We start from the raw sequence: 25,236 nt of genomic DNA on the forward strand, positions 1-25,236 counted from the left end.
CCCCTGTGGCAGGAAATCCAGAATGCCGCATGTCCTGATACCTTAGCCTATACCACTGTGGCAGGAAATCCAGAATGCAGCATGCCCTGGTACCTTAGCCTATACCCCTGTGTCAGGAAATCCAGAATGCAGCATGCCCTGATACCTTAGCCTATACCCCCGTGGCAGGAAATCCAGAATGTAGAACTAGATAGATACCTTAGCCTATACCCCTGTGGCAGGAAATCCAGAATGTAGAACTAGATAGATACCTTAGCCTATACCCCTGTGGCAGGAAATCCAGAATGTAGAACTTGATAGATACCTTAGCCTATACCCCTGTGGCAGGAAATCCAGAATGCAGAATGCCCTGATACCTTAGCCTATACCCCTGTGGCAGGAAATCCAGAATGCAGCATGCCCTGATACCTTAGCCTATACCCCTGTGGCATGAAATCCAGAATGCAGCATGTCCTGATACCTTAGCCTATACCCCTGTGTCAGGAAATCCAGAATGCAGCATGCCCTGATACCTTAGCCTATACCCCCGTGGCAGGAAATCCATAATGTAGAACTAGATAGATACCTTAGCCTATACCCCTGTGGCAGGAAATCCAGAATGTAGAACTAGATAGATACCTTAGCCTATACCCCTGTGGCAGGAAATCCAGAATGCAGCACTTGCCATAGATACCTTAGCCTATACCCCTGTGGCAGGAAATCCAGAATGCAGCATGCCCTGATACCTTAGCCTATACCCCTGTGGCAGGAAATCCAGAATGCAGCATGCCCTGATACCTTAGCCTATACCCCGTGGCAGGAAATCCAGAATGCCGCATGTCCCTGATACCTTAGCCTATACCCCTGTGGCAGGAAATCCAGAATGCAGCATATCCTGATACCTTAGCCTATACCCCTGTGGCAGGAAATCCAGAATGTAGAACTAGATAGATACCTTAGCCTATACCCATGTGGCAGGAAATCCAGAATGCAGCATGCCCTGATACCTTAGCCTATACCCCTGTGGCAGGAAATCCAGAATGCAGCATGCCCCGATACCTTAGCCTATACCCCTGTGGCAGGAAATCCAGAATGCAGCATGCCCTGATACCTTAGCCTATACCCCTGTGGCAGGAAATCCAGAATGCCGCATGTCCTGATACCTTAGCCTATACCCCTGTGGCAGGAAATCCAGAATGTAGAACTAGATAGATACCTTAGCCTATACCCCTGTGGCAGGAAATCCAGAATGTAGAACTAGATAGATACCTTAGCCTATACCCCTGTGGCAGGAAATCCAGAATGCAGCATGCCCTGATACCTTAGCCTATACCCCTGTGGCAGGAAATCCAGAATGCAGCATGCCCCGATACCTTAGCCTATACCCCTGTGGCAGGAAATCCAGAATGCAGCACCCTAGGATACCTTAGCCTATACCCCTGTGGCAGGAAATCCAGAATGCCGCATGCCCTGATACCTTAGCCTATACCCCTGTGGCAGGAAATCCAGAATGTAGAACTTAGATACCTTAGCCTATACCCCTGTGGCAGGAAATCCAGAATGTAGAACTGTCCTGATACCTTAGCCTATACCACTGTGGCAGGAAATCCAGAATGCAGAATGCCCTGGTACCTTAGCCTATACCCCTGTGGCAGGAAATCCAGAATGCAGCATGCCCTGATACCTTAGCCTATACCCCTGTGGCAGGAAATCCAGAATGCAGCATGCCCTGAAGATACCTTAGCCTATACCCCCGTGGCAGGAAATCCAGAATGCAGCTATACCTGATACCTTAGCCTATACCCCTGTGGCAGGAAATCCAGAATGTAGAACTTGATAGATACCTTAGCCTATACCCCTGTGGCAGGAAATCCAGAATGCAGCATGCCCTGATACCTTAGCCTATACCCCTGTGGCAGGAAATCCAGAATGCAGCATGCCCCGATACCTTAGCCTATACCCCTGTGGCAGGAAATCCAGAATGCAGCATGCCCTGATACCTTAGCCTATACCCCTGTGTCAGGAAATCCAGAATGCCGCATGTCCTGATACCTTAGCCTACCCCCGATACTACCAGCCTATACCCCTGTGGCAGGAAATCCAGAATGTAGAACTAGATAGATACCTTAGCCTATACCCCTGTGGCAGGAAATCCAGAATGTAGAACTTGATAGATACCTTAGCCTATACCCCTGTGGCAGGAAATCCAGAATGCAGAATGCCCTGATACCTTAGCCTATACCCCTGTGGCAGGAAATCCAGAATGCAGCATGCCCTGATACCTTAGCCTATACCCCTGTGGCAGGAAATCCAGAATGCAGCATGCCCTGATACCTTAGCCTATACCCCCGTGGCAGGAAATCCAGAATGCAGCATATCCTGATACCTTAGCCTATACCCCTGTGGCAGGAAATCCAGAATGTAGAACTAGATAGATACCTTAGCCTATACCCATGTGGCAGGAAATCCAGAATGCAGCATGTCCTGATACCTTAGCCTATACCCCTGTGGCAGGAAATCCAGAATGCCGCATGCCCTGATACCTTAGCCTATACCCCTGTGGCAAGAAATCCAGAATGCAGCGTGCCCTGATACCTTAGCCTATACCCCCGTGGCAGGAAATCCAGAATGCAGCATGCCCTGATACCTTAGCCTATACCCCCGTGGCAGGAAATCCAGAATGCAGCATGCCCTGATACCTTAGCCTATACCCCTGTGGCAGGAAATCCAGAATGCCGCATGCCCTGCCAAAGCAGCGCTGCTAATTGTTGTGTCCCCCATTAGCAGCTAGATAAGACATTATTAACTAAACGTTGTTCAGTCCGTGCAGAGAGACTGACTGAGGATAGGAACAATACAAAACAAAATCTCTCTGGTCTCTTTTCTAATGGCCTGACTACATGTGTCTGTCTCTCTGCTGATGTGAATGGTGTGTGATAGCGTGTGTGTGACCATCCTATTGTAATTACCATTTTGACAGTGTAGCCAGCGAGGATAGAGAGAAATACATCTGATAAAAATTCATGAGCAGATTTCGGTCATTTGAAATGAATGTTTGGAGTTCCTTTAGTCTTGAGAGGTCTGAGAAATCCGTCATGACTGAGCTTCAGGATGATTAGCTGAGCTTCAGGATGATTAGCTGAGGTTCAGGATGATTAGCTGAGCTTCTCGCGAGGTGACTTTGCTTAATAGATTCTCGTTGGATGATGTTTTGGCCTATACACACACACACAGGTACACATGTACAACCCCACACACACAGGTACACATGTACAACCCCACAGACACAGGTACACATGTACAACCCCCCACACAGGTACACATGTAAAACCCCAGACACACACACAGGTACACATGTAAAACCCCAGACACACACACAGGTACACATGTACAACCCCAAACACACACACAGGTACACATGTACAACCCCCCACACAGGTATACATGTACAACCCCAGACACACACACAGGTACACATGTACAACCCCAGACACACACACAGGTACACATGTACAACCCCAGACACACACACAGGTACACATGTACAACCCCAGACACACACACAGGTACACATGTACAACCCCAGACACACACACACAGGTACACATGTACAACCCCTCACACACACAGGTACACATGTACAACCCCAGACACACAGGTACACATGTACACCCCCGAGACACACAGGTACACATGTACAACCCCAGACACACACACAGGTACACATGTACAACCCCAAACACACACAGGTACACATGTACAACCCCAAACACACACACAGGTACACATGTACAACCCCAGACACACACACAGGTACACATGTACAACCCCAGACACACACACATGTACACATGTACAACCCCCCACACACAGGTACACATGTACAACCCCAGACACACACACAGGTACACATGTACAACCCCCCACACACTCAGGTACACATGTACAACCCCAGACACACACACAGGTACACATGTTCAACCCCCCACACACACACAGGTACACATGTACAACCCCCCACACACACAGGTACACATGTACAACCCCAAACACACACACAGGTACACATGTACAACCCCAGACAAACACACAGGTACACATGTACAACCCCCCCACACACACAGGTACACATGTACAACCCCAAACACACACACAGGTACACATGTACAACCCCAAACGCACACACAGGTGCACATGTACAACCCCAGCCACACACACAGGTACACATGTACAACCCTAGACACACACACAGGTACACATGTACAACCCCAGACACACACACAGGTACACATGTACAACCCCCACACACACAGGTACACATGTACAACCCCACACACACACAGGTACACATGTACAACCCCCAACACACACACAGGTACACATGTACAACCCCAAACACACACACAGGTACACATGTACAACCCCCCCACACACACACAGGTACACATGTACAACCCCCCCACACACACAGGTACACATGTACAACCCCAGACACACACACAGGTACACATGTACAACCCCAGACACACACACAGGTACTAATGTACAACCCCAGACACACACACAGGTACACATGTACAACCCCAGACACACACACAGGTACACATGTACAACCCCAGACACACACACAGGTACAAATGTACATCCCCAGAAACACACCCCGGTACACATGTACAACCCCAAACACACACAGGTACACATGTACAACCCCAAACACACACACAGGTACACATGTACAACCCCAGACACACACACAGGTACACATGTACAACCCCAGAAACACACACAGGTACACATGTACAACCCTAGACACACACAGGTACACATGTACAACCCCAGAAACACACCCAGGTACACATGTACAACCCCAAACACACACACAGGTACACATGTACAACCCCAAACACACACCCAGGTACACATGTACAACCCCAGACACACACACAGGTACAAATGTACATCCCCAGAAACACACCCAGGTACACATGTACAACCCCAAACACACACACAGGTACACATGTACAACCCCAGACACACACACAGGTACACATGTACAACCCCAGACACACACACAAGTACACATGTACAACCCCCCACACACATGTACACATGTACAACCCCAGACACACACACAAGTACACATGTACAACCCCAAACACACACAGGTACACATGTACAACCCCAAACACACACACAGGTACACATGTACAACCAGAGACACACACACAGGTACACATGTACAACCCCAGACACACACACAGGTACACATGTACAACCCCAGACACACACACAGGTACACATGTACAACCCCCCACACACACAGGTGCACATGTACAACCCCAGACACACACACAGGTACACATGTACAACCCCAGACACACACACAGGTACACATGTACAACCCCACACACACACAGGTACACATGTACAACCCCAGACACACACACAGGTACACATGTACAACCCCAGACACACACACAGGTACACATGTACAACCCCAGACACACACACAGGTACACATGTACAACCCCCCCACACACACAGGTACACATGTACAACCCCAAACACACACAGGTACACATGTACAACCCCCCCCACACACAGGTACACATGTACAACCCCAGACACACACACGGTACACATGTACAACCCCAGACACACACACAGGTACACATGTACAACCCCAGACACACACACAGGTACACATGTACAACCCCCCACACACACAGGTACACATGTACAACCCCAGACACACACACACAGGTACACATGTACAACCCCAAACACACACACAGGTACACATGTACAACCCCAGACACACACACAGGTACACATGTACAACCCCCCACACACACAGGTACACATGTACAACCCCAGACACACACACAGGTACACATGTACAACCCCAGACACACACACAGGTACACATGTACAACCCCAGACACACACACAGGTACACATGTACTACCCCCACACACACAGGTACACATGTGCAACCCCCCACACAGGTACACATGTACAACCCCAGACACACACACAGGTACACATGTACAACCCCAGACACACACACAGGTACACATGTACAACCCCAGACACACACACAGGTACACATGTACAACCCCCCACACACAGGTACACATGTACAACCCCACCACACAGGTACACATGTACAACCCCCCACACACACACAGGTACACATGTACAACCCCCACCACACACAGGTACACATGTACAACCCCAGACACACACACAGGTACACATGTACAACCCCAAACACACACACAGGTACACATGTACAACCCCCCACACAGGTACACATGTACAACCCCCCCACACACAGGTACACATGTACAACCCCCCCTACAGGTACACATGTACAACCCCCTCCCCACAGGTACACATGTACACCCCCCCCCATAAGACTGTTACAACAGCTAAGGAGGACAGAGCTGGAAAACACTCAGCTTTAAAATGTCCCCAACATCTGGTTGTAATAAATATGTATGTTTTGTTCTCAGTCCTCTCTAATGTTATTCAAGTCTATAACAAAAGGAACCTCTCTTATATTATATGGATCATATATAATACTATAGATGTTGGGTACATATAGTGTGGGCCTCTGTCTGTGGTTGAAATGTAACCACACTGATCTCACTGCTATTATGTTTTCACTGATGGATTTATATTAAAAACGCTAAGCTCCTTCAAATCTACAGGTACTCTACCATTTTATTTGGACTTCAACTTGTTTCATGAAATCCATTAGCAAAGTGCTTTTCTCTAAGGATTTGGATAGTTCCACTGTGTTCAGTCCCTATATGTTGCAGCCCTCTTAGATGTCATTGTGAGAGCTGCATTGTGATGTTCATTAGAAGAGCACGGAAGGAGATTTGGAGGCTGAGTTTGTGTAAGCCCTGAATAACTGAATACATGGATTTAACTCAGGAAAGCTGAGAGTTGTATGGAGAAAATCTATTGTAATATGAAGCCGTATATATAGGACTATTATTTCACTCGGGGGGGGGGGGGGGGATCACTGCATTAAGTGTGGTAGGTTATGTATTTCTTGAGGAAAACGGATCTGTACGTGACTGGAAAGTCAATGCATAGTTTGACTGGTTGATTTGATTGGTTTCACCTATCCAACCCTCTCAGATCTGGAAAGGATGGAAGGAAGGAAGGAAGCAGAGCAGCTCAACGTCACTGTAGTTCCATCGGGTCAGTACTGTACAGTCCTTCTCCTCCTTAATGAACTGAGAGACAGAAGGGACGACTGGACAGCTGGACTGGATCCTCCCTCCCCAGAGCCAAGGAAAATATGGATTAAGACTGATATCCTCCTGGCGTACAGACCTTCGGTCCAAGAGAGAGAGAGAACTGAAATGAGAGAGAGGGAATGAGAGACTGGGGGACAGCTCAGAGACCGGAGGAGAGAGAGCGAAGGGAAAGAGAAGAGAGTGAGGGAGAAGAGGAGAAACATAATGGGGGTTATGGAGTGTGTGTGATGGATGACGTCTCACCTTCACAGTAATTACGAGCAGCTGTTTTCTGAGGGGAGATCCAGAGCCCAGCAAACTCAGCGTCCAGCCGTGCACACAAACCTGCTGAGTAGAGGGAGAGAACAGAGGGAGGGAGGAGAGGAAAAGAAAGAGAGAGAGAAATGAAACAATGACAAATAAACAAAGTGTGAACTCTCTTACCCTGGCAGACGTAACAGAGCACGGCCGGGGCCAATGAGGAAAACTAACAGCCTTGAATTATTTTCACCAGGAGGGTAAAAGAAAAGTCCAGAACAAAGAGAGAGGAAAAGAGAAACAGCATAAGTGGATGATGTCATTTACCTGTTCAGACCATCACAGATGAACGTGGGGAGAGGAGACATGTCATTTACCTGTTCAGACCATCACAGATGAACGTGGGGAGAGGAGACATGTCATTTACCTGTTCAGACCATCACAGATGAACGTGGGGAGAGGAGACATGTCATTTACCTGTTCAGACCATCACAGATGAACGTGGGGAGAGGAGACATGTCATTTACCTGTTCAGACCATCACAGATGAACGTGGGGAGAGGAGACATGTCATTTACCTGTTCAGACCATCACAGATGAACGTGGGGAGAGGAGACATGTCATTTACCTGTTCAGACCATCACAGATGAAGGTGGGGAGAGGAGACATGTCATTTACCTGTTCAGACCATCACAGATGAACGTGGGGAGAGGAGACATGTCATTTACCTGTTCAGACCATCACAGATGAACGTGGGGAGAGGAGACATGTCATTTACCTGTTCAGACCATCACAGATGAACGTGGGGAGAGGAGACATGTCATTTACCTGTTCAGACCATCACAGATGAAGGTGGGGAGAGGAGACATGTCATTTACCTGTTCAGACCATCACAGATGAACGTGGGGAGAGGAGATATGTAATTTACCTGTTCAGACCATCACAGATGAACGTGGGGAGAGGAGACATGTCATTTACCTGTTCAGACCATCACAGATGAACGTGGGGAGAAGAGACATGTCATTTACCTGTTCAGACCATCACAGATGAACGTGGGGAGAGGAGACATGTCATTTACCTGTTCAGACCATCACAGATGAAGGTGGGGAGAGGAGACATGTCATTTACCTGTTCAGACCATCACAGATGAACGTGGGGAGAGGAGACATGTCATTTACCTGTTCAGACCATCACAGATGAACGTGGGGAGAGGAGACATGTCATTTACCTGTTCAGACCATCACAGCGAACATTTAAATGAGTTTTCCACAGATCCACACAGTCTCAGATTACTCCTGATTGTGACTCAGGAGATTTACGTGAGATAATCTTCCAGAGGTATTTCCTCTTTCTCTTCTCTCTACAACCTCAAGGATTTGCAGCTCCTCTTAAAAACTCCTCCTCTGTTATAAAACACACTTGGCTTCGCAACGCCAGACGCTTTCTCTTCGAGGCTTCGCCAGTCACAGCCAGTAGAAGTGATTCTTTGCTTTGCAGCCTCTTTGGATAGTAAATACTGCAGTGTAGGGACTTATATTGAGCTCTGGAATCTTTCTGACAGCATCAAATAGAATCATTCTCCCTCCTACACACACACTCTTTACACTCACCTTTGCTGACAAACTCAAATCTGCAGTGAGGACTTGATTGATGATTTACTAAATATGAAGTTGCAGTTCTACATTCTTACATTTTATATCTGTATCCATGACTATCTGTAGCCATGACTATCTGTATCCTCACAGTAGCGATAGGCTTGTGTGACAGCTGCAGTCAGATTGGTTTCTACTCTAAGGTAGATCAGTGTCTGTTCTCTCTCTCAGACCCTGTGTGACTGTATAGGGCCTGAGACAAGCAGCAAGGGAGATTTCTGTCTTGTTCATTATCCCAGTCTCATCATGTTGTGTTCTGAAGATATTAATAAGTGTCTCTCTCTCTCTTTCCTCCATACAGTACCTGTAACCAAGCCTTTAAACCAGGGCTGGGTCTCATTGCTCCTCTTCTCTCCCTCCTCTCCTCTCCTCCAGACAAACTCTTTTTCTCCTCCCTCTCTCCTCCAGATTCTATCTGTATCCAGGGTTTTGATCCAGGGCTGGGTCTCCTAGCTCCCATCAACCCCATGATGGCAGGTATAAGCCTGGTCCCCCCTCCCCCTGGTCCCCCCATCATCAAGGAGATCATCCACTGCCAGAGCTGCACCCTGTTCCCCCAGAACCCCAGTAAGACTCACACATGCACCAACACACACACCGTCTTGTACAACTAACCATGTGGGGACACCTAACATGTACCCTAACCCTAGCTGTTAACCCTAGCTCCTAACCCTAAACCTAATTCTAACACTAACACTAAGCCCCTAGAAATAGCATTTGACCTTGTGGGGACTAAGAAAAGTGTCCCGTTGGTCAAAGTTCTGTTTGTTTACTATTCTTGTAGGGTTGTTAAGTATAGTTAAACACGTCCACCCATGCACACACACACAGACGCACACACACACTTGCATGCTTTTCTATCCTTTCCGTCTAAATGAATAGAAATACGTTGATATATGGACTATGGTCAAGAGTTGTCACCAGATGTGACCTGAGCATGCATGATGTTCCAGACCTGCCTCCTCCGTCAACACGGGAGCGGCCCCCAGGGTGTAAGACGGTGTTTGTCGGGGGTCTGCCGGAGAATGCCAGCGAGGAGATCATCAGGGAGGTGTTTGATCAGTGTGGTGACATCATCGCCATCAGGAAGAGCAAGAAGAACTTCTGTCACATCCGCTTCAGTGAGGAGTTCATGGTGGACAAGTCTCTCTACCTCTCTGGTCAGTACTATACTATACTATACTATACTATACTATACTATACACATAATATACTATACTATGCCAATGCTATACTACACACAAAACACACAAATTAGATGCTCTACCTCTCTGGTCAGTGGTCAGCATAACTATGTATTTGCAGCAGTTTTAAAGTATTCCTTTTTAATAGAATATGTATTAACGATACTAACACTGTAGAGGAGTAAAAACAGTGACCTTGTGTCCTGAAGCTCAACACTTAAAGCTGTTACACCAAGACAGGAGCAGAAATAGACTGTAGCTATGCAGGCTGGAGATGTGCCTATTGATGAGGAGGACTACATTAATATTTTTGCATTATGAATAGTTGAAAATGTAGAGTTTGTCCTTTCGGTTTGCTAATGATCTTTCTGGTGGTACGTGGGGTAGAGAATGTAAGCATTTGTAATACTGTATACTTTGAGTGTATCTGACTGTGGGAGTATGAGTTTACATGACTATACATCATTTGTCCACAGCCTGTTTGTCTGTGTACCTGTGTTGAATGTCTCTGTATTGTTGTGTTTAGTGTACCCGACCTCTAAATGCCCTTTTCCCCAGGCTACCGGATGCGTATTGGCTCCAGTACAGATAAGAAGGACTCAGGGAGGATGCATGTGGACTTTGCTCAGGCCAGAGACGACCTGTATGAGTGGGAATGTCAACAGAGGCTGCTGGCCAGGGAGGAACGACACCGACGCAAGATCCACGAAGACTTCTTCCGACCACCCTCGCCACCTCCCATCATGCACTTCTCAGACCACGAGGCAGGACTGCTTGCGGAGAGATTGAAAGGTGAGAGGAACAAATGAGGATGGTCGCTCTGAGCCCAGATTCGGCGATGGTGTATGGTTGGTTGTTTGGTTTTTATGATGAAGTACTGATGAAGTACTGATGTTATCTGGATGTTCTGTGCCGCTTATAGCCACCCATCCCACACCTGAAGCTCAGTGTGTGTGCTGCAGATGGACCATGGTGGTGTGTAAATGATGTGTAATCTGTAAACTGGTCCAAGCTGCCCACTGTATTACATACTCAGACATGCTTCATTTATTCCTGGTCTTTATTCACAGTATGGAAACAATCACATACATTCTCATGATTGATATCTTAGTGTAGTACAGACAGAGCAATGGAACATTCCCTTGATGTTATGGTGATTTGATATTGAAAAAAAATTCTTACACAATCATGTTATGTAACAGAAATACAGTTTTCGTTTCTAATTTCTTCTATCATCTAAATGAGTTATTGATCTTACTCTTTCTGCTAGAGCTCTCTCAGACACACTACCCATTCTCTCTCTGCATGAGAAATACAGTCATGGCTTCCCTTCAATATCCATCTACTGTGTTACACTAACCATCATAGCAGCATGTGAACATTCCTGGACAGAGAGCTACGACATCATGCTGTGTTATCATCTGTTCTTTACCGAACAGACAGAGAGACGTAAATAACCCGAGGCAGGTCTCTTTCCTGGGCAGCCTCACATTCCATCTATCTGACAGGGGAGTTTGACTCTGCACACACACACACACACACACACACACACACACACACACACACAGAGAGAGAGAGAGAGAGAGAGAGAGAGAGAGAGAGAGAGAGAGAGAGAGAGAGAGAGAGAGAGAGAGAGAGAGAGAGAGAGAGAGAGAGAGAGAGAGAGAGAGAGAGAGAGAGAGAGAGAGAGAGAGAGAGAGAGAGAGAGAGAGAGAGAGAGAGAGAGAGAGAGAGAGAGAGAGAGACCAATCTTTAGAGAGAGAGAGAGAAATTTGTGTGAACACTAACCTGGGGAAGGTTTTCTGTAATATTATAAATGTAATAGTCTAAACTTCCTTAATAAGCACAAAGTCTTGAGTAAAAGCGAAATTGGAGTTATACCAAAGCATCGCACGACTGATCATATTTACACCACACACCCTGATAGATAAATATGTCCACCAAAATAATACCAAAATATACGCTTGCTTTTATCAACTTCCAAAAAGCATTTGATTCTATTTGACATACAGGACTGTTCTACAAAGTTATTGAAAGTGGTGTAGGGGGTAAAACATATGACATAATTAAATCAATGTATACTGGCAATACATGCAGCATTAAAATTTAAAAGAAAACAACAGAATTCTTTAACCAGGGGCGGGGCCTGCACTCTTCAATATTTACATAATCGAATTGGCCACTATTCTAGAGAAATCCTCAGCCCCTTGTGTTAGTCTCCACAATTCAGAGGTTAAATGCCTAATATTTGCAGATGACCTATGCCTGCTATCACCCACAGCACCTGACCTACAGCAGAGCCTGGACCTGCTAGAGCAGTACTGCCAGACCTGGGCCCTGGCAGTAAACCCCAAAAAGACTAAAATAATGATTATCCAGAGAAGATCCAGATCTCAGGGAATTAGACCAAAGTTCTCAATTGGTACAACATATATAGAGTACTGCACACACTAAAATTACTTAGGTTTTAAAATAAGCTCAACTGGACACCTTAATGAGGCAGTGAATGAACTGAGAGAGAAAGCACGTAGGGCATTCTACGCCATTAGAAAACAAATTCAAATTGAAATATGTATTCAAATTTGGCTAAAACGAATTGAATGTCTCATTGAACCAATTGCACTTTATGGCACTTCCACTTGCAAAACAAGATTTCACCAAATGGGACAAACACCCCATTGAAACCCTGCATGCAGAGTTCTGTAAGATTCTCCTACATGTCCAGAGGAAAACTACAAACTATGCATGCAGGGCAGAATTAAGCCAATGTCCACTAATAATAAAAACTCAAAGTAGAGCAATTAAGTTTTGGAAACATCTAAAATACAGTGAACCCCTCTCATATCATTACCAAGCCCTGCAAAGAGCTGAGCAAAGAAAAGAGTCCCCTCATCCAGCTGGTCCTGGGGCTGAATTCACAAACCTGTTCTACTAACACACTGAAGCCTCAGGACCAGAACATCCAATCAATCAGAATAAAACAAATTACAACACAATCAAAACAAAACTACATTGCTTATTGGGAAACACAAGCACAAAGCAAAATGCAGTGCTATCTGACCCAAAATCGAAGGCACACCATGGCAAACTATTTGACCATGGTTACTGATCAAAACCTTAGAAAAACCTTGACAAAGTACAAGCTCAGTGAGCACAATCTTACCATTGAGAAGAGTAGACACAGGAAAACCTGGCTCCTTGTAGAGGAAAGGCTGTGCAACCACAGCACAACATCAGAGCCTGAGACAGAGCTGCATTTCCTGACAAAATGTATAAAAATATTAACCAATTAGAGAGTGTCATTTCCCAAATTTGAAACCCTCATTCAAGGTTTCAAAGACCTCTCTGATGAGGATAGACTACCCATCCTGTTGGGGGGGGGGGATGCAGAGAGCTGTGGGTTGCTAGCGCACTACATTGCTGCCTGCCATAAGATGAGGGACAGTGTCTGACAGACCAATCAACCTGCACATTTCCTCTACTGTATGCTTATTGTTATTGTTCAATGTATGGTTATTTTGACCCTTGGTTATTATTGTTACTGTTGTCCCTTTGACAATTTAGATTCTTATTATTTTCATATTGTAAATATCCAAAGTAAGTTTTGGCAATATGTACATTGTTATGTTATGCCAATAAAGCAAATTAAATTGAATTGAATAGAGAGAGAGAGAGCTGAAATTAAACCAATTGCATCACAATGCCATATCAACATTCCCCCCCTATTTTTCTCTATTACGTCTCAATGAAGCGTATGATAATGTGATGGGTCACGGCTGGGAGATCCGACCAGTAACCACCCCATCACACCCCTCCCTCCCTTCATCACATTCCCTGGAGCTCAGAATTCCTAGATGTCTTCGTCTTCTGCAGGTGGGAAATGTGTGTTGTCCTGCCTCCTTTTCCATTGCTGGTGCTTCATTTCTTTTCCCATTCTGTGCTTTCCTGCTAATCCCCCCCCCCGCTCTCCTTCTCTCTCTCATTTCAATTCAATTCAAGGGGCTTTATTGGCATGGGAAACATATGTTAACATTGCCAAAGCAAGTGAAGTAGATTAATATACAAAAGTGAAATAAACAATAAAACATTACACTCACTGAAGTTCAGAAAGAATTACAAATGTCATATTATGTCTATACACAGTGTTGTAACGATGTGCAAATGGTTAAAGTACAAAAGGGAAAATAAATAAGCATTAACATGGGTTGTATTTACAATGGTGTTTGTTCTTCACTGGTTGCCCTTTTCTGGTGGCAACAGGTCACACATCTTGCTGCTGTGATGGCACACTGTGGTATTTCACCCTGTAGATATTCTTTGTGAATCTGAGGGAAATATGTGTCTCTAATATGGTCATACATTTGGCAGGAGGTTAGGAAGTGCATCTCAGTTTACAACTCATTTTGTGGGCAGTGTGTACATAGTCTGTCTTCTCTTGAGAGCCAGATCTGCCTACGGTGGCCTTTCTCAATAGCAAGGCCATGCTCACTGAGTCTGTACATAGTCAAAGCTTTCCTTAAGTTTGGATCAGTCACAGTGGTCAGGTATTCTGCCACCGTGTACTCTCTGTTTAGGGACAAATAGAATTCTAGTTAGCTCTGTTTTTTTGTTAATTCTTTCCAATGTATCAAGTAATTATATTTTTGTTTTCTCATTATTTGGTTGGGTCTAATTGTGTTGCTGTCCTGGGGCTCTGTGGGGTCTGTTTGTGTTTGTGAACAGAGCCCCAGGACCAGCTTTCTTGGTGCTCTTCTCTAGGTTCATCTCTCTGTAGGTGATGGCTTTGTTATGGAAGGTTTGGGAATCGCTTCCTTTTAGGTGGTTGTAGAATTTAACGGCTCTTTTCTGGATTTTGATCATTAGCGGGTATCGGCCTAATTCTGCTGGTATCGGCCTAATTGGTTGGTGTTTTACGTTGTACACAGAGGATATTTTTTCAGAATTCTGCATGCAGAGTCTCAATTTGGTGTTTGTCCCATTTTGTGAATTCTTGGTTGGTGAGCGGACCCCAGACCTCACAACCATAAAGGGCAATGGGTTATACAACTGATGCAAGTATTTTTAGGCAGATCCTAATTGAATTTTATGTTCCTTTTGATGGCATAGAATGTTCTTCTTGCCTTGTCTCTCAGATCGTTCACAGCTTTGTGGAAGTTACCTGTGGTCTCTCTCTCTCTCTCTCTCTCTCTCTCTCTCTGTGCTATCCTCCTTGTCACCCTGTTCCACTGTCTCTGCTCTCTGTTCAGAGTGGTGTTTCAAAGTGTTCTGTTTCTCCATAATCATATTCATTCAAACAGCCTCTGGTTAATGCTTTTACATTCTCAGGCGGGTAAATAGCTTAAACATGTTCATTACCATATTTCAGAGCATTACTCGGTCTCTCTCTTAATACAGCTGCTGCTGCTATGAAGGAATGTTATTAGCCTTCACACTGAGGCTGCAGCAGTAGAGGAAGACTAACTGGTGGTCACAGATGGAAGAAAGAGGAGGGGAAGGTAGAGGGCAAGCAAGAGAGTGTGTGTTTGTTTGTGTGTCAGTGTGTGTGTGTGTGTGTGTGTGTGTGTGTGTGTGTGTGTGTGTGTGTGTGTGTTTGTTTGTGTGTCAGTGTGTGTTTGTTTGTGTGTCAGTGTATGTGTGTGTTTGTGTGTGTCACATTTTAGGTGGGTAAACGCTCGCACACAATAAAAAAGGTTTACCCTACACTACACCACTGGCTATTATTCTAGAGACTTTTAGTTCGCCAAGCTTTCCATGAATATTACACATAGCAGAACACTGTGTGATGTTTTTATTTGATTATTCATTGAAAAGGGGAAATAGGCTTTCATTATTCCCTGTGTTGTGCTGACCCACAATACCTTCATGTGACTGCATTATAATATGACTGCATGATTATACTCTGCTGCCTCTCCTGAATAGGACTAGAGCTGTGAGGTGAAAAGTCTTTTCAGCCAAGCATCTGTGTGCTCTCAGGTCGTGTTGCAGTGGGTATTGAACTCATTAAACGATGTCTAATTCACTCTGCGCTGTATAATCGGACACGGCTCTGTGGCACTTTTCAATTATTATACAAATGTGAAAAATGCACTCGACAAAGGCCCACCGAGACACAGACAGTTAGAGGCTACGCTCGCTCAACAACCAGTTTCAAACCCAGAAATGCATTTTGTGTTCAGAACAGACTGTGTGGTCTCATCCACAGGCTCTCAGAAAATATGAAACAGTCTGATAGGTTATCTCTCCATGCTGTTCAGTTCCTGTGCACTGAAGCACGGAGGGGAAGATAGAAGTTGAATTTCTTCAAAGTACATCGCCATATCATTTCTTTCTTTCAGCTTCACTGTTTTAAACCGCCAGCCTTAAACCTCTCCCCTCCTTCTCCCCCATCACCCCCCTCCAGATGACCATAAGTTCAGTGAAGCGACTGCGGTCCTGTTCACGTGGATCGACCGTGGTGAGGTCAACCGGCGGTCGGCTAATCACTTCTACTCTATGATCCAGTCGGCCAATAGCCACGTCCGGAGGCTGATGAGTGAGAAGGCCCAGCACGAAGAGGAGATGGAGCTAGCCAGGGAGACGTTTAAAAACGCCCTGCTGGCCATACTGACTCAGTGTAAGCATCTAACTAGACACACTATACACTACCTGTCACACTTTATTGACATAAACCCTTCCTAGACACAGAGCACTACAGGTACCTCTCACATAGCACCGAAGACCAGTTGTTCTACACAGCTGTGCAGGGATGAGCCTGTAGTTAGGGAGGGTGACAGTAGTCAGAGACCAGACAGAGGTAAGTACAGTACAGTGTCCTGAGGAAAACCTCTGTGTGTCTGTCTGGTGCTTACTACAGGAGAGGACCAGCTGATCTACCTACTGTACCTCCCAGGTAGGCATTATAGTACCGTGTCCATCCAGCAGGCACTCTCAAACAATGTCAATGTACACTATGGAGTGATTTTGAAATTATATGAAATACCATCTGGAAAGACAATAAAACAACAGCACGATTGATCAATGGCTTATGACTGTTTAAATGGTACTATTTAGATTCTTATTTGTTAAGCTCAACACCGAGAAGAAAAACGGAGCTATATAGTCCTCTGGTGTTGGTTTAATATGAAAATCCATGAAGCAAAGTCCCAGAGATATGAACTAAATCACCAGAGTGGACGTAGAGGATGATGAGGGGGTGACGTTTTAATGTTGACCTGGTCACTGTGCACTTGTCCAGTAGTAATAATGACACTATTTATTCAAGTTCCTGTTGTTTATTGAAGATGAATATGACAGTATGCAATCAGAACAGAGCCAAGCTTTAAAGGCAACATTCTTCTACTGGTGGGGAGAATAATGATGACTACAGTAAATACAACACTCCCAAAAGAGTTATGAATGATTCATGACAAAATACTAATTTGATGTAAATTCAATAGTATGTCTATTATCACGAAGCAAGCCTTCCATTGTAGAATGTTGTCTTTGTCAGTCCTGAAGGAACTGAATCAGCAGGTATGAGATGTAAGTACTGTACAGCACTGTGAAGGAGACACCAGGTTACACTATGGCCAGAATTGAACCTAGGAGGCCCTACAAACCAACAAAAACAATGTGTCAAAATCACAGCCCACCCAATGATTCTCAATATGTTGGTGGGTGGTAGAGGTAAATGCAATGGGATCCACTAACCCAGGCTGGCACGATGAAGCTCCTAGTGTCTTCTCTGTGGTGTTGTGCCTGGGTGGTACAGTAGTGCTACATAAAGTCTTGTCTTGACTCTCCTGTTCACCCCAAGTCGAGCAGATCACGGCTGTGTTCACCGCTGCCTCCAGGCAGAAGGCATGGGACCATTTCACTAAAGCGCAGCGCAAGAACATAGACATTTGGAGAAAGCAGTGTGAGGTTGGTAATCTCTCCTTACCCCCCTTATTCCTTGTCATGTTTGGACCCCTCAGGACAGGAGAGATTGACAGACAGACATTCTAGAAGGATTGAGTCCTACTGTGTTTCATGTTGCCGTTGTTGCAGACTGCTGTGCCCTCACAGATACACAGACAGATACACAGACAGATAGACAGACAGCCATGTTGTTCTGATCTACAATACTACAATACTATTCATATACTTTTTTCTCACATTGATGAAACACACACACGCATGCAGATGACAGTAACTAAAGATCTGAGGCCTCCTAGAAAGTATGAGTGGGTGCTATGGCAACAGAGGCTTCCAGGGTTAAGACAGATCAATAATTCATTGGAATTATAACAAGTCAGCATGCTGGAACATTCTCTACAGGAGGGAAACATATTATGTTAGTTATCACTTTCATTAGCACTAAACAAAAACATCCTATTGATCTCATGGAATGGGGATATATTTGGTTGTAGAAACATTACACAAACCTAGATCTGAATCCTTGATTATTTTACACCACCTTGGTCTTGATTTGGCCATTTGGAGACCATGCTGATTTATTGAAGTGAATTAAAAGTAATGACCAGGTATTTGAGAGTGTCTATCTGTGAGGGGCAGCATTATCCAGGCGGATGTTAAAGACATGCTTCAGGAACTTTGGCGACTACTAAGTATTTTTTAAACCTCCCGCTTTGGGCTGGATGTGTCAATGTGTAGGTCGTACACGCATAATCTATCCGCAGAATTGCCTCCATTAGGCATGGAATCCCTAGTTTGAAAGCGACTGTTTTTCTGGATGCTGTGCTGTGCCATTTTCCTTACATTTCCCCCCACCTGGGCCAGCCCCCTAGCAATTTGAGTTCTAACCAATGAGCTTCAGCCCCTTGCCATTTAAGTGACAGCTAGCAAGATGCACACACAGCAAAGCGAGAGAGCGCAATGACGTGGTGCACATCTCTGCAATTTCAGGGGACCACTTTTGGCTTGTGAGCGCGACCTTCAGAACTACTGGCTAAAATGTATACAAAAATACTGGATAATCTTTTTAACTTTATATGACCATTCATACTGTAAGCCCTCTATGGTCATACTGTACACGTCTCTAAGTCAAGTCAGTGAGAAAGGAATCATGCCATGTCTATTCTCAAAGCAACCAGAGGTAAGGCATTGATGTGGAAGAAGAGACACTAACAGTAAACACTATGGAGTGAGTCTTGCTAGCATGCCACCATTGTGAAATCCTTTGTTACGGTTCAGTAGTATGCTTGGTAAGTGTTCAAGTAGTTAAAGTAAGGGAACTCTGCAGTTTGAACCATCATAGATTAACTATGACAAATGGCTGTGAATTAATTAGCTACTGATGTCAGTATCAACATCCTCCATGACAGTAATATGAAATTCCAGTTTTATTATGAGCTGATAAAGGAGATGGCAGAAAGCAGGAGATCAGATAAGTCTCTAAACACCATTGGATTTCTCCGTCTTCATTCCGTACTGTAGTTTCTAAGAAAAAGGATCTGGCTGGTTCAGTATTGCAGCTGAGGTTTTCTATGCTCACAGTCACACATAACACAACTCTCCCTCCAACCCTCTCTCCCTTTCTCTCTCTTCCTTTTCCTCTCATAACTCTATCCCTCTCTCCCCTAGTTGAGTCATTGCTAAGCATATTTACTTTATTTGAGGAGAGATTTCACAGTGGTGGTATTAGACAGCCTCACAGCTGAGACTGCACTAGTTATCAGAGCAGCTGGGAGAATGAGATGATTTCTGTGCTCCTCTGTCTTTAGCATGTGAATAAAAGGAAGCATTCAAACTGCCCATGGGCACAGATCTAGGATCAGTTTACATTACCCTCTATATCCTAACCTTAACCATTGCAGAAGGAAAACAAAACTGAGTCATTCCATGTCATTTCAGCAAGCCATGCTCCGGAGCTTTGGGCGAGATGGTGGGTGTCGAAATCCTCTTTCTTGTGCTTTTTGAGGTGGAATGACTCATTTGACCATAGTTCAGTCTCTATGGGTAACTGGATCCTCTTCCACCACATACTCTGTCCACAGGTACAATATATAAAGTTAGTAACCATCCTTAAAAGGGCAGTCTGGTTGAAACCATTTTTAGACAGGCATCTGGTTGGGTGTATAGTACTGAGACACTGAGGTGTCCTCGCGCTGAGTGTGTCCTTGTGTCGTGATGTGACAGGAGCTGCGGAACGCCAACAGTGAGGAGATCATGGGGATTCGCCGGGAGGAGGAGATGGAGATGTCTGATGACGACTCGGATGAGAGCCCCTGTAAGAAGATACGCAGGGAGGACAACGGTAGGTCAGACACAGGCCCAATCCCAAACTTACTCCTAGGTTCTAGGCCCTAGCGCTTATCTCCTAGCTGCTAGCCCCTAGGCACCGGTACCTTTTAATGATGGCAGGCCAGTGTAGCTCATAAATCATCAGACTGCTACAGTATATATTGGTGGTAGATGTTCATGACCTGTCACACAGCCTCAGAACCCTAGACACTGCCAGTCAAATGGCAGGAAGAACGATCTAGCAGCTGGGATGTGATGGGATGTTATAGATGGGCTGTGTTGGTACAGTGACCAAGCTGCTCAGATTCAGAACACTTCACAATCTATTACTGCTCTGCTCCAAAGTTGCAGCCTGTTCTAATGCCTGCTGAAGGAGCCTGTTGAAAGGACAGCAGTGCTTTACTGAGCAGCTCTGAACAGCTCCCTTTGATGTGTCCTGAATACATTACATGTATGGAGGAGGAGAGAGAACAATAGAAACCTCCACTTCCAGTGACTCAGAACCTCACAGGTTGGGTAGAGAGTTGACTCACTGCAGTTGGTGTGTGTGTGTGTGTGTGTGTGCGCGCATGCATATGTGTGTGTCTTGTGTCTAACCCTCTCCCCTCCTCCTCTAAAGGTGTGTGTGTCTTGTGTCTAACCCTCTCTCCCCTCCTCCTCTAAAGGTGTGTGTGTCTAACCCTCTCTCCCCTCCTCCTCTAAAGGTGTGTGTGTCTAACCCTCTCTCCCCTCCTCCTCTAAAGGTGTGTGTGTCTAACCCTCTCTCCCCTCCTCTAAAGGTGTGTGTGTCTAACCCTCTCTCCCCTCCTCCTCTAAAGGTGTGTGTGTCTAACCCTCTCTCCCCTCCTCCTCTAAAGGTGTGTGTGTCTAACCCTCACTCCCCTCCTCCTCTAAAGGTGTGTGTGTCTAACCCTCTCTCCCCTCCTCCTCTAAAGGTGTGTGTCTAACCCTCTCTCCCCTCCTCCTCTAAAGGTGTGTGTGTCTAACCCTCTCTCCCCTCCTCCTCTAAAGGTGTGTGTCTAACCCTCTCTCCCCTCCTCCTCTAAAGGTGTGTGTCTAACCCTCACTCCCCTCCTCCTCTAAAGGTGTGTGTGTCTAACCCTCTCCCCTCCTCCTCTAAAGGTGTGTGTGTCTAACCCTCACTCCCCTCCTCCTCTAAAGGTGTGTGTGTCTAACCCTCTCTCCCCTCCTCCTCTAAAGGTGTGTGTGTCTAACCCTCTCTTCCCTCCTCCTCTAAAGGTGTGTGTGTCTAACCCTCTCTCCCCTCCTCCTCTAAAGGTGTGTGTGTCTAACCCTCTCTCCCCTCCTCCTCTAAAGGTGTGTGTGTCTAACCCTCACTCCCCTCCTCCTCTAAAGGTGTGTGTGTCTAACCCTCACTCCCCTCCTCCTCTAAAGGTGTGTGTGTCTAACCCTCTCTCCCCTCCTCCTCTAAAGGTGTGTGTGTCTAACCCTCTCTCCCCTCCTCCTCTAAAGGTGTGTGTGTCTAACCCTCTCTCCCCTCCTCCTCTAAAGGTGTGTGTGTCTAACCCTCACTCCCCTCCTCCTCTAAAGGTGTGTGTGTCTAACCCTCTCTCCCCTCCTCCTCTAAAGGTGTGTGTGTCTAACCCTCTCTCCCCTCCTCCTCTAAAGATGTGTGTCTAACCCTCTCTCCCCTCCTCCTCTAAAGGTGTGTGTCTAACCCTCTCTCCCCTCCTCCTCTAAAGGTGTGTGTGTCTAACCCTCTCTCCCCTCCTCCTCTAAAGGTGTGTGTGTCTAACCCTCTCTCCCCTCCTCCTCTAAAGGTGTGTGTGTCTAACCCTCTCTCCCCTCCTCCTCTAAAGGTGTGTGTGTCTAACCCTCTCTCCCCTCCTCCTCTAAAGGTGTGTGTGTCTAACCCTCTCTCCCCTCCTCCTCTAAAGGTGTGTGTGTCTAACCCTCTCTCCCCTCCTCCTCTAAAGGTGTGTGTGTCTAACCCTCTCTCCCCTCCTCCTCTAAAGGTGTGTGTGTCTAACCCTCACTCCCCTCCTCCTCTAAAGGTGTGTGTGTCTAACCCTCACTCCCCTCCTCCTCTAAAGGTGTGTGTGTCTAACCCTCACTCCCCTCCTCCTCTAAAGGTGTGTGTGTCTAACCCTCTCTCCCCTCCTCCTCTAAAGGTGTGTGTGTCTAACCCTCTCTCCCCTCCTCCTCTAAAGGTGTGTGTGTCTAACCCTCTCTCCCCTCCTCCTCTAAAGGTGTGTGTGTCTAACCCTCACTCCCCTCCTCCTCTAAAGGTGTGTGTGTCTAACCCTCACTCCCCTCCTCCTCTAAAGGTGTGTGTGTCTAACCCTCTCTCCCCTCCTCCTCTAAAGGTGTGTGTGTCTAACCCTCTCTCCCCTCCTCCTCTAAAGGTGTGTGTGTCTAACCCTCTCTCCCCTCCTCCTCTAAAGGTGTGTGTGTCTAACCCTCTCTCCCCTCCTCCTCTAAAGGTGTGTGTCTAACCCTCTCTCCCCTCCTCCTCTAAAGGTGTGTGTGTCTAACCCTCTCTCCCCTCCTCCTCTAAAGGTGTGTGTGTCTAACCCTCTCTCCCCTCCTCCTCTAAAGGTGTGTGTGTCTAACCCTCTCTCCCCTCCTCCTCTAAAGGTGTGTGTGTCTAACCCTCTCTCCCCTCCTCCTCTAAAGGTGTGTGTGTCTAACCCTCTCTCCCCTCCTCTAAAGGTGTGTGTGTCCAGTCAGGGGCCTCACTGAGGGAGGAGAATGACTCTCTACGCTGGCAGCTGGATGCCTACAGGAACGAGGTGGAGCTGCTGAGGAAGGAGCAGGGCAAGGCCTGCCACCCCGACGACCCCGAACACTCCCCCAACACACACACACACCTGCTACAGCAGAGCATGCACAACATGCATCAGGTACATTATTACACCATCTACGCCTGGATCATATTCCACCCGGGATTCCACTGTTGGGATTGTGCTGATACCAACACTAATTGATATACAGTACCATCAATAGAATACAGTGCCAACACTGCCTTCACATTCTGCAGGTATGTGTACCTGTGCTTTCACTAGCAAAAGGTAATTGAAGGCCAAAGCACCGGTACCTAGAAACAAAGAGTTTTAGGGACAGTGCAGCTACAGTACACATCACTCTGATTTATTCTGACTGTCCTGTCTACCGCATTCACACTCCCTCACTTTACAACCTGACCCAGACAGACCACAACACAGTCAGACCTCTGTCTGCTGTTGTTCCTGCTTACTGGTGTCTCCTCTGTGTTCATCACCTTCTCTGTTGTTTTAGTCCTCCCAGCACTGTCTCCCTATCTAACTGTGTTGTGGTCTATTGTGTAACTGTCTCTCTGTGTGTCTCCCTATCTAACTGTGTTGTGGTCTATTGTGTAACTGTCTCTCTGTGTGTCTCCCTATCTAACTGTGTTGTGGTCTATTGTGTAACTGTCTCTCTGTGTGTCTCCCTATCTAACTGTGTTGTGGTCTATTGTGTAACTGTCTCTCTGTGTGTCTCCCTATCTAACTGTGTTGTGGTCTATTGTGTAACTGTCTCTCTGTGTGTCTCCCTATCTAACTGTGTTGTGGTCTATTGTGTAACTGTCTCTCTGTGTGTCTCCCTATCTAACTGTGTTGTGGTCTATTGTGTAACTGTCTCTCTGTGTGTCTCCCTATCTAACTGTGTTGTGGTCTATTGTGTAACTGTCTCTCTGTGTGTCTCCCTATCTAACTGTGTTGTGGTCTATTGTGTAACTGTCTCTCTGTGTGTCTCCCTATCTAACTGTGTTGTGGTCTATTGTGTAACTGTCTCTCTGTGTGTCTCCCTATCTAACTGTGTTGTGGTCTATTGTGTAACTGTCTCTCTGTGTGTCTCCCTATCTAACTGTGTTGTGGTCTATTGTGTAACTGTCTCTCTGTGTGTCTCCCTATCTAACTGTGTTGTGGTCTATTGTGTAACTGTCTCTCTGTGTGTCTCCCTATCTAACTGTGTTGTGGTCTATTGTGTAACTGTCTCTCTGTGTGTCTCCCTATCTAACTGTGTTGTGGTCTATTGTGTAACTGTCTCTCTGTGTGTCTCCCTATCTAACTGTGTTGTGGTCTATTGTGTAACTGTCTCTCTGTGTGTCTCCCTATCTAACTGTGTTGTGGTCTATTGTGTAACTGTCTCTCTGTGTGTCTCCCTATCTAACTGTGTTGTGGTCTATTGTGTAACTGTCTCTCTGTGTGTCTCTCTCTCCTCCCAGCAACTGCTGAGTCTGCAGGATCAGCTGAGGAGTAAGGAGGTGGAGCTGGAGCAAGCTAGAGACGAACACAGATATTTGGAGGGAGAGGTCCTAGCCCTGAGAGACAAGGTGAGAGAACATGCATGCACACAAATGTGTAAACACACACACACACACACACACACACACACACACACACACACACACACACACACACACACACACACAGACACACGTGTGTGGAAACTCACTGATCCAGATGGGAGCGTAGGGTTCTGAGTCATGATGGTTATGAAGATATAGAGAAACAAACAGCAAAAAGAACCTCCTTACACATAACAGTACTGTTACTGATCCTTCAGATAACACACTGTACTGTATCGTATGTGAGTACAGAGGCCCTTGAGCTCTGTAGGGTTGGCTGATGGGCCTTTAACATACCGACTAACCGACAAGGATAGAAATGTATTTATAAACTGGGTGGTTTGAGCCCTGAAT

At 46.0% G+C, this 25,236-nt stretch overlaps 1 protein-coding gene across 4 annotated transcripts in view; it reads left to right on the forward strand.

The window, feature by feature from the left end:
• Window positions 1-25,236, forward strand: part of LOC100380296 (ecto-NOX disulfide-thiol exchanger 1) — an 83,071-nt gene that overhangs the window by 48,519 nt on the left and 9,316 nt on the right. For 2 of the 4 annotated variants that reach the window (XM_014165033.2, XM_014165032.2), the window contains exons 4-11: window positions 9,520-9,711; window positions 10,098-10,304; window positions 10,887-11,120; window positions 16,729-16,941; window positions 18,124-18,230; window positions 20,448-20,565; window positions 23,226-23,416; window positions 24,760-24,867. In XM_014165033.2, the coding sequence (XP_014020508.1) occupies window positions 9,520-9,711; window positions 10,098-10,304; window positions 10,887-11,120; window positions 16,729-16,941; window positions 18,124-18,230; window positions 20,448-20,565; window positions 23,226-23,416; window positions 24,760-24,867 (1,370 nt within the window). 4 annotated transcript variants of the gene reach the window in all.

This window comes from Salmo salar, chromosome ssa21 (assembly GCF_905237065.1).
Source record: "Salmo salar chromosome ssa21, Ssal_v3.1, whole genome shotgun sequence".
NCBI classification, from domain to species: Eukaryota; Metazoa; Chordata; class Actinopteri; order Salmoniformes; family Salmonidae; genus Salmo; species Salmo salar.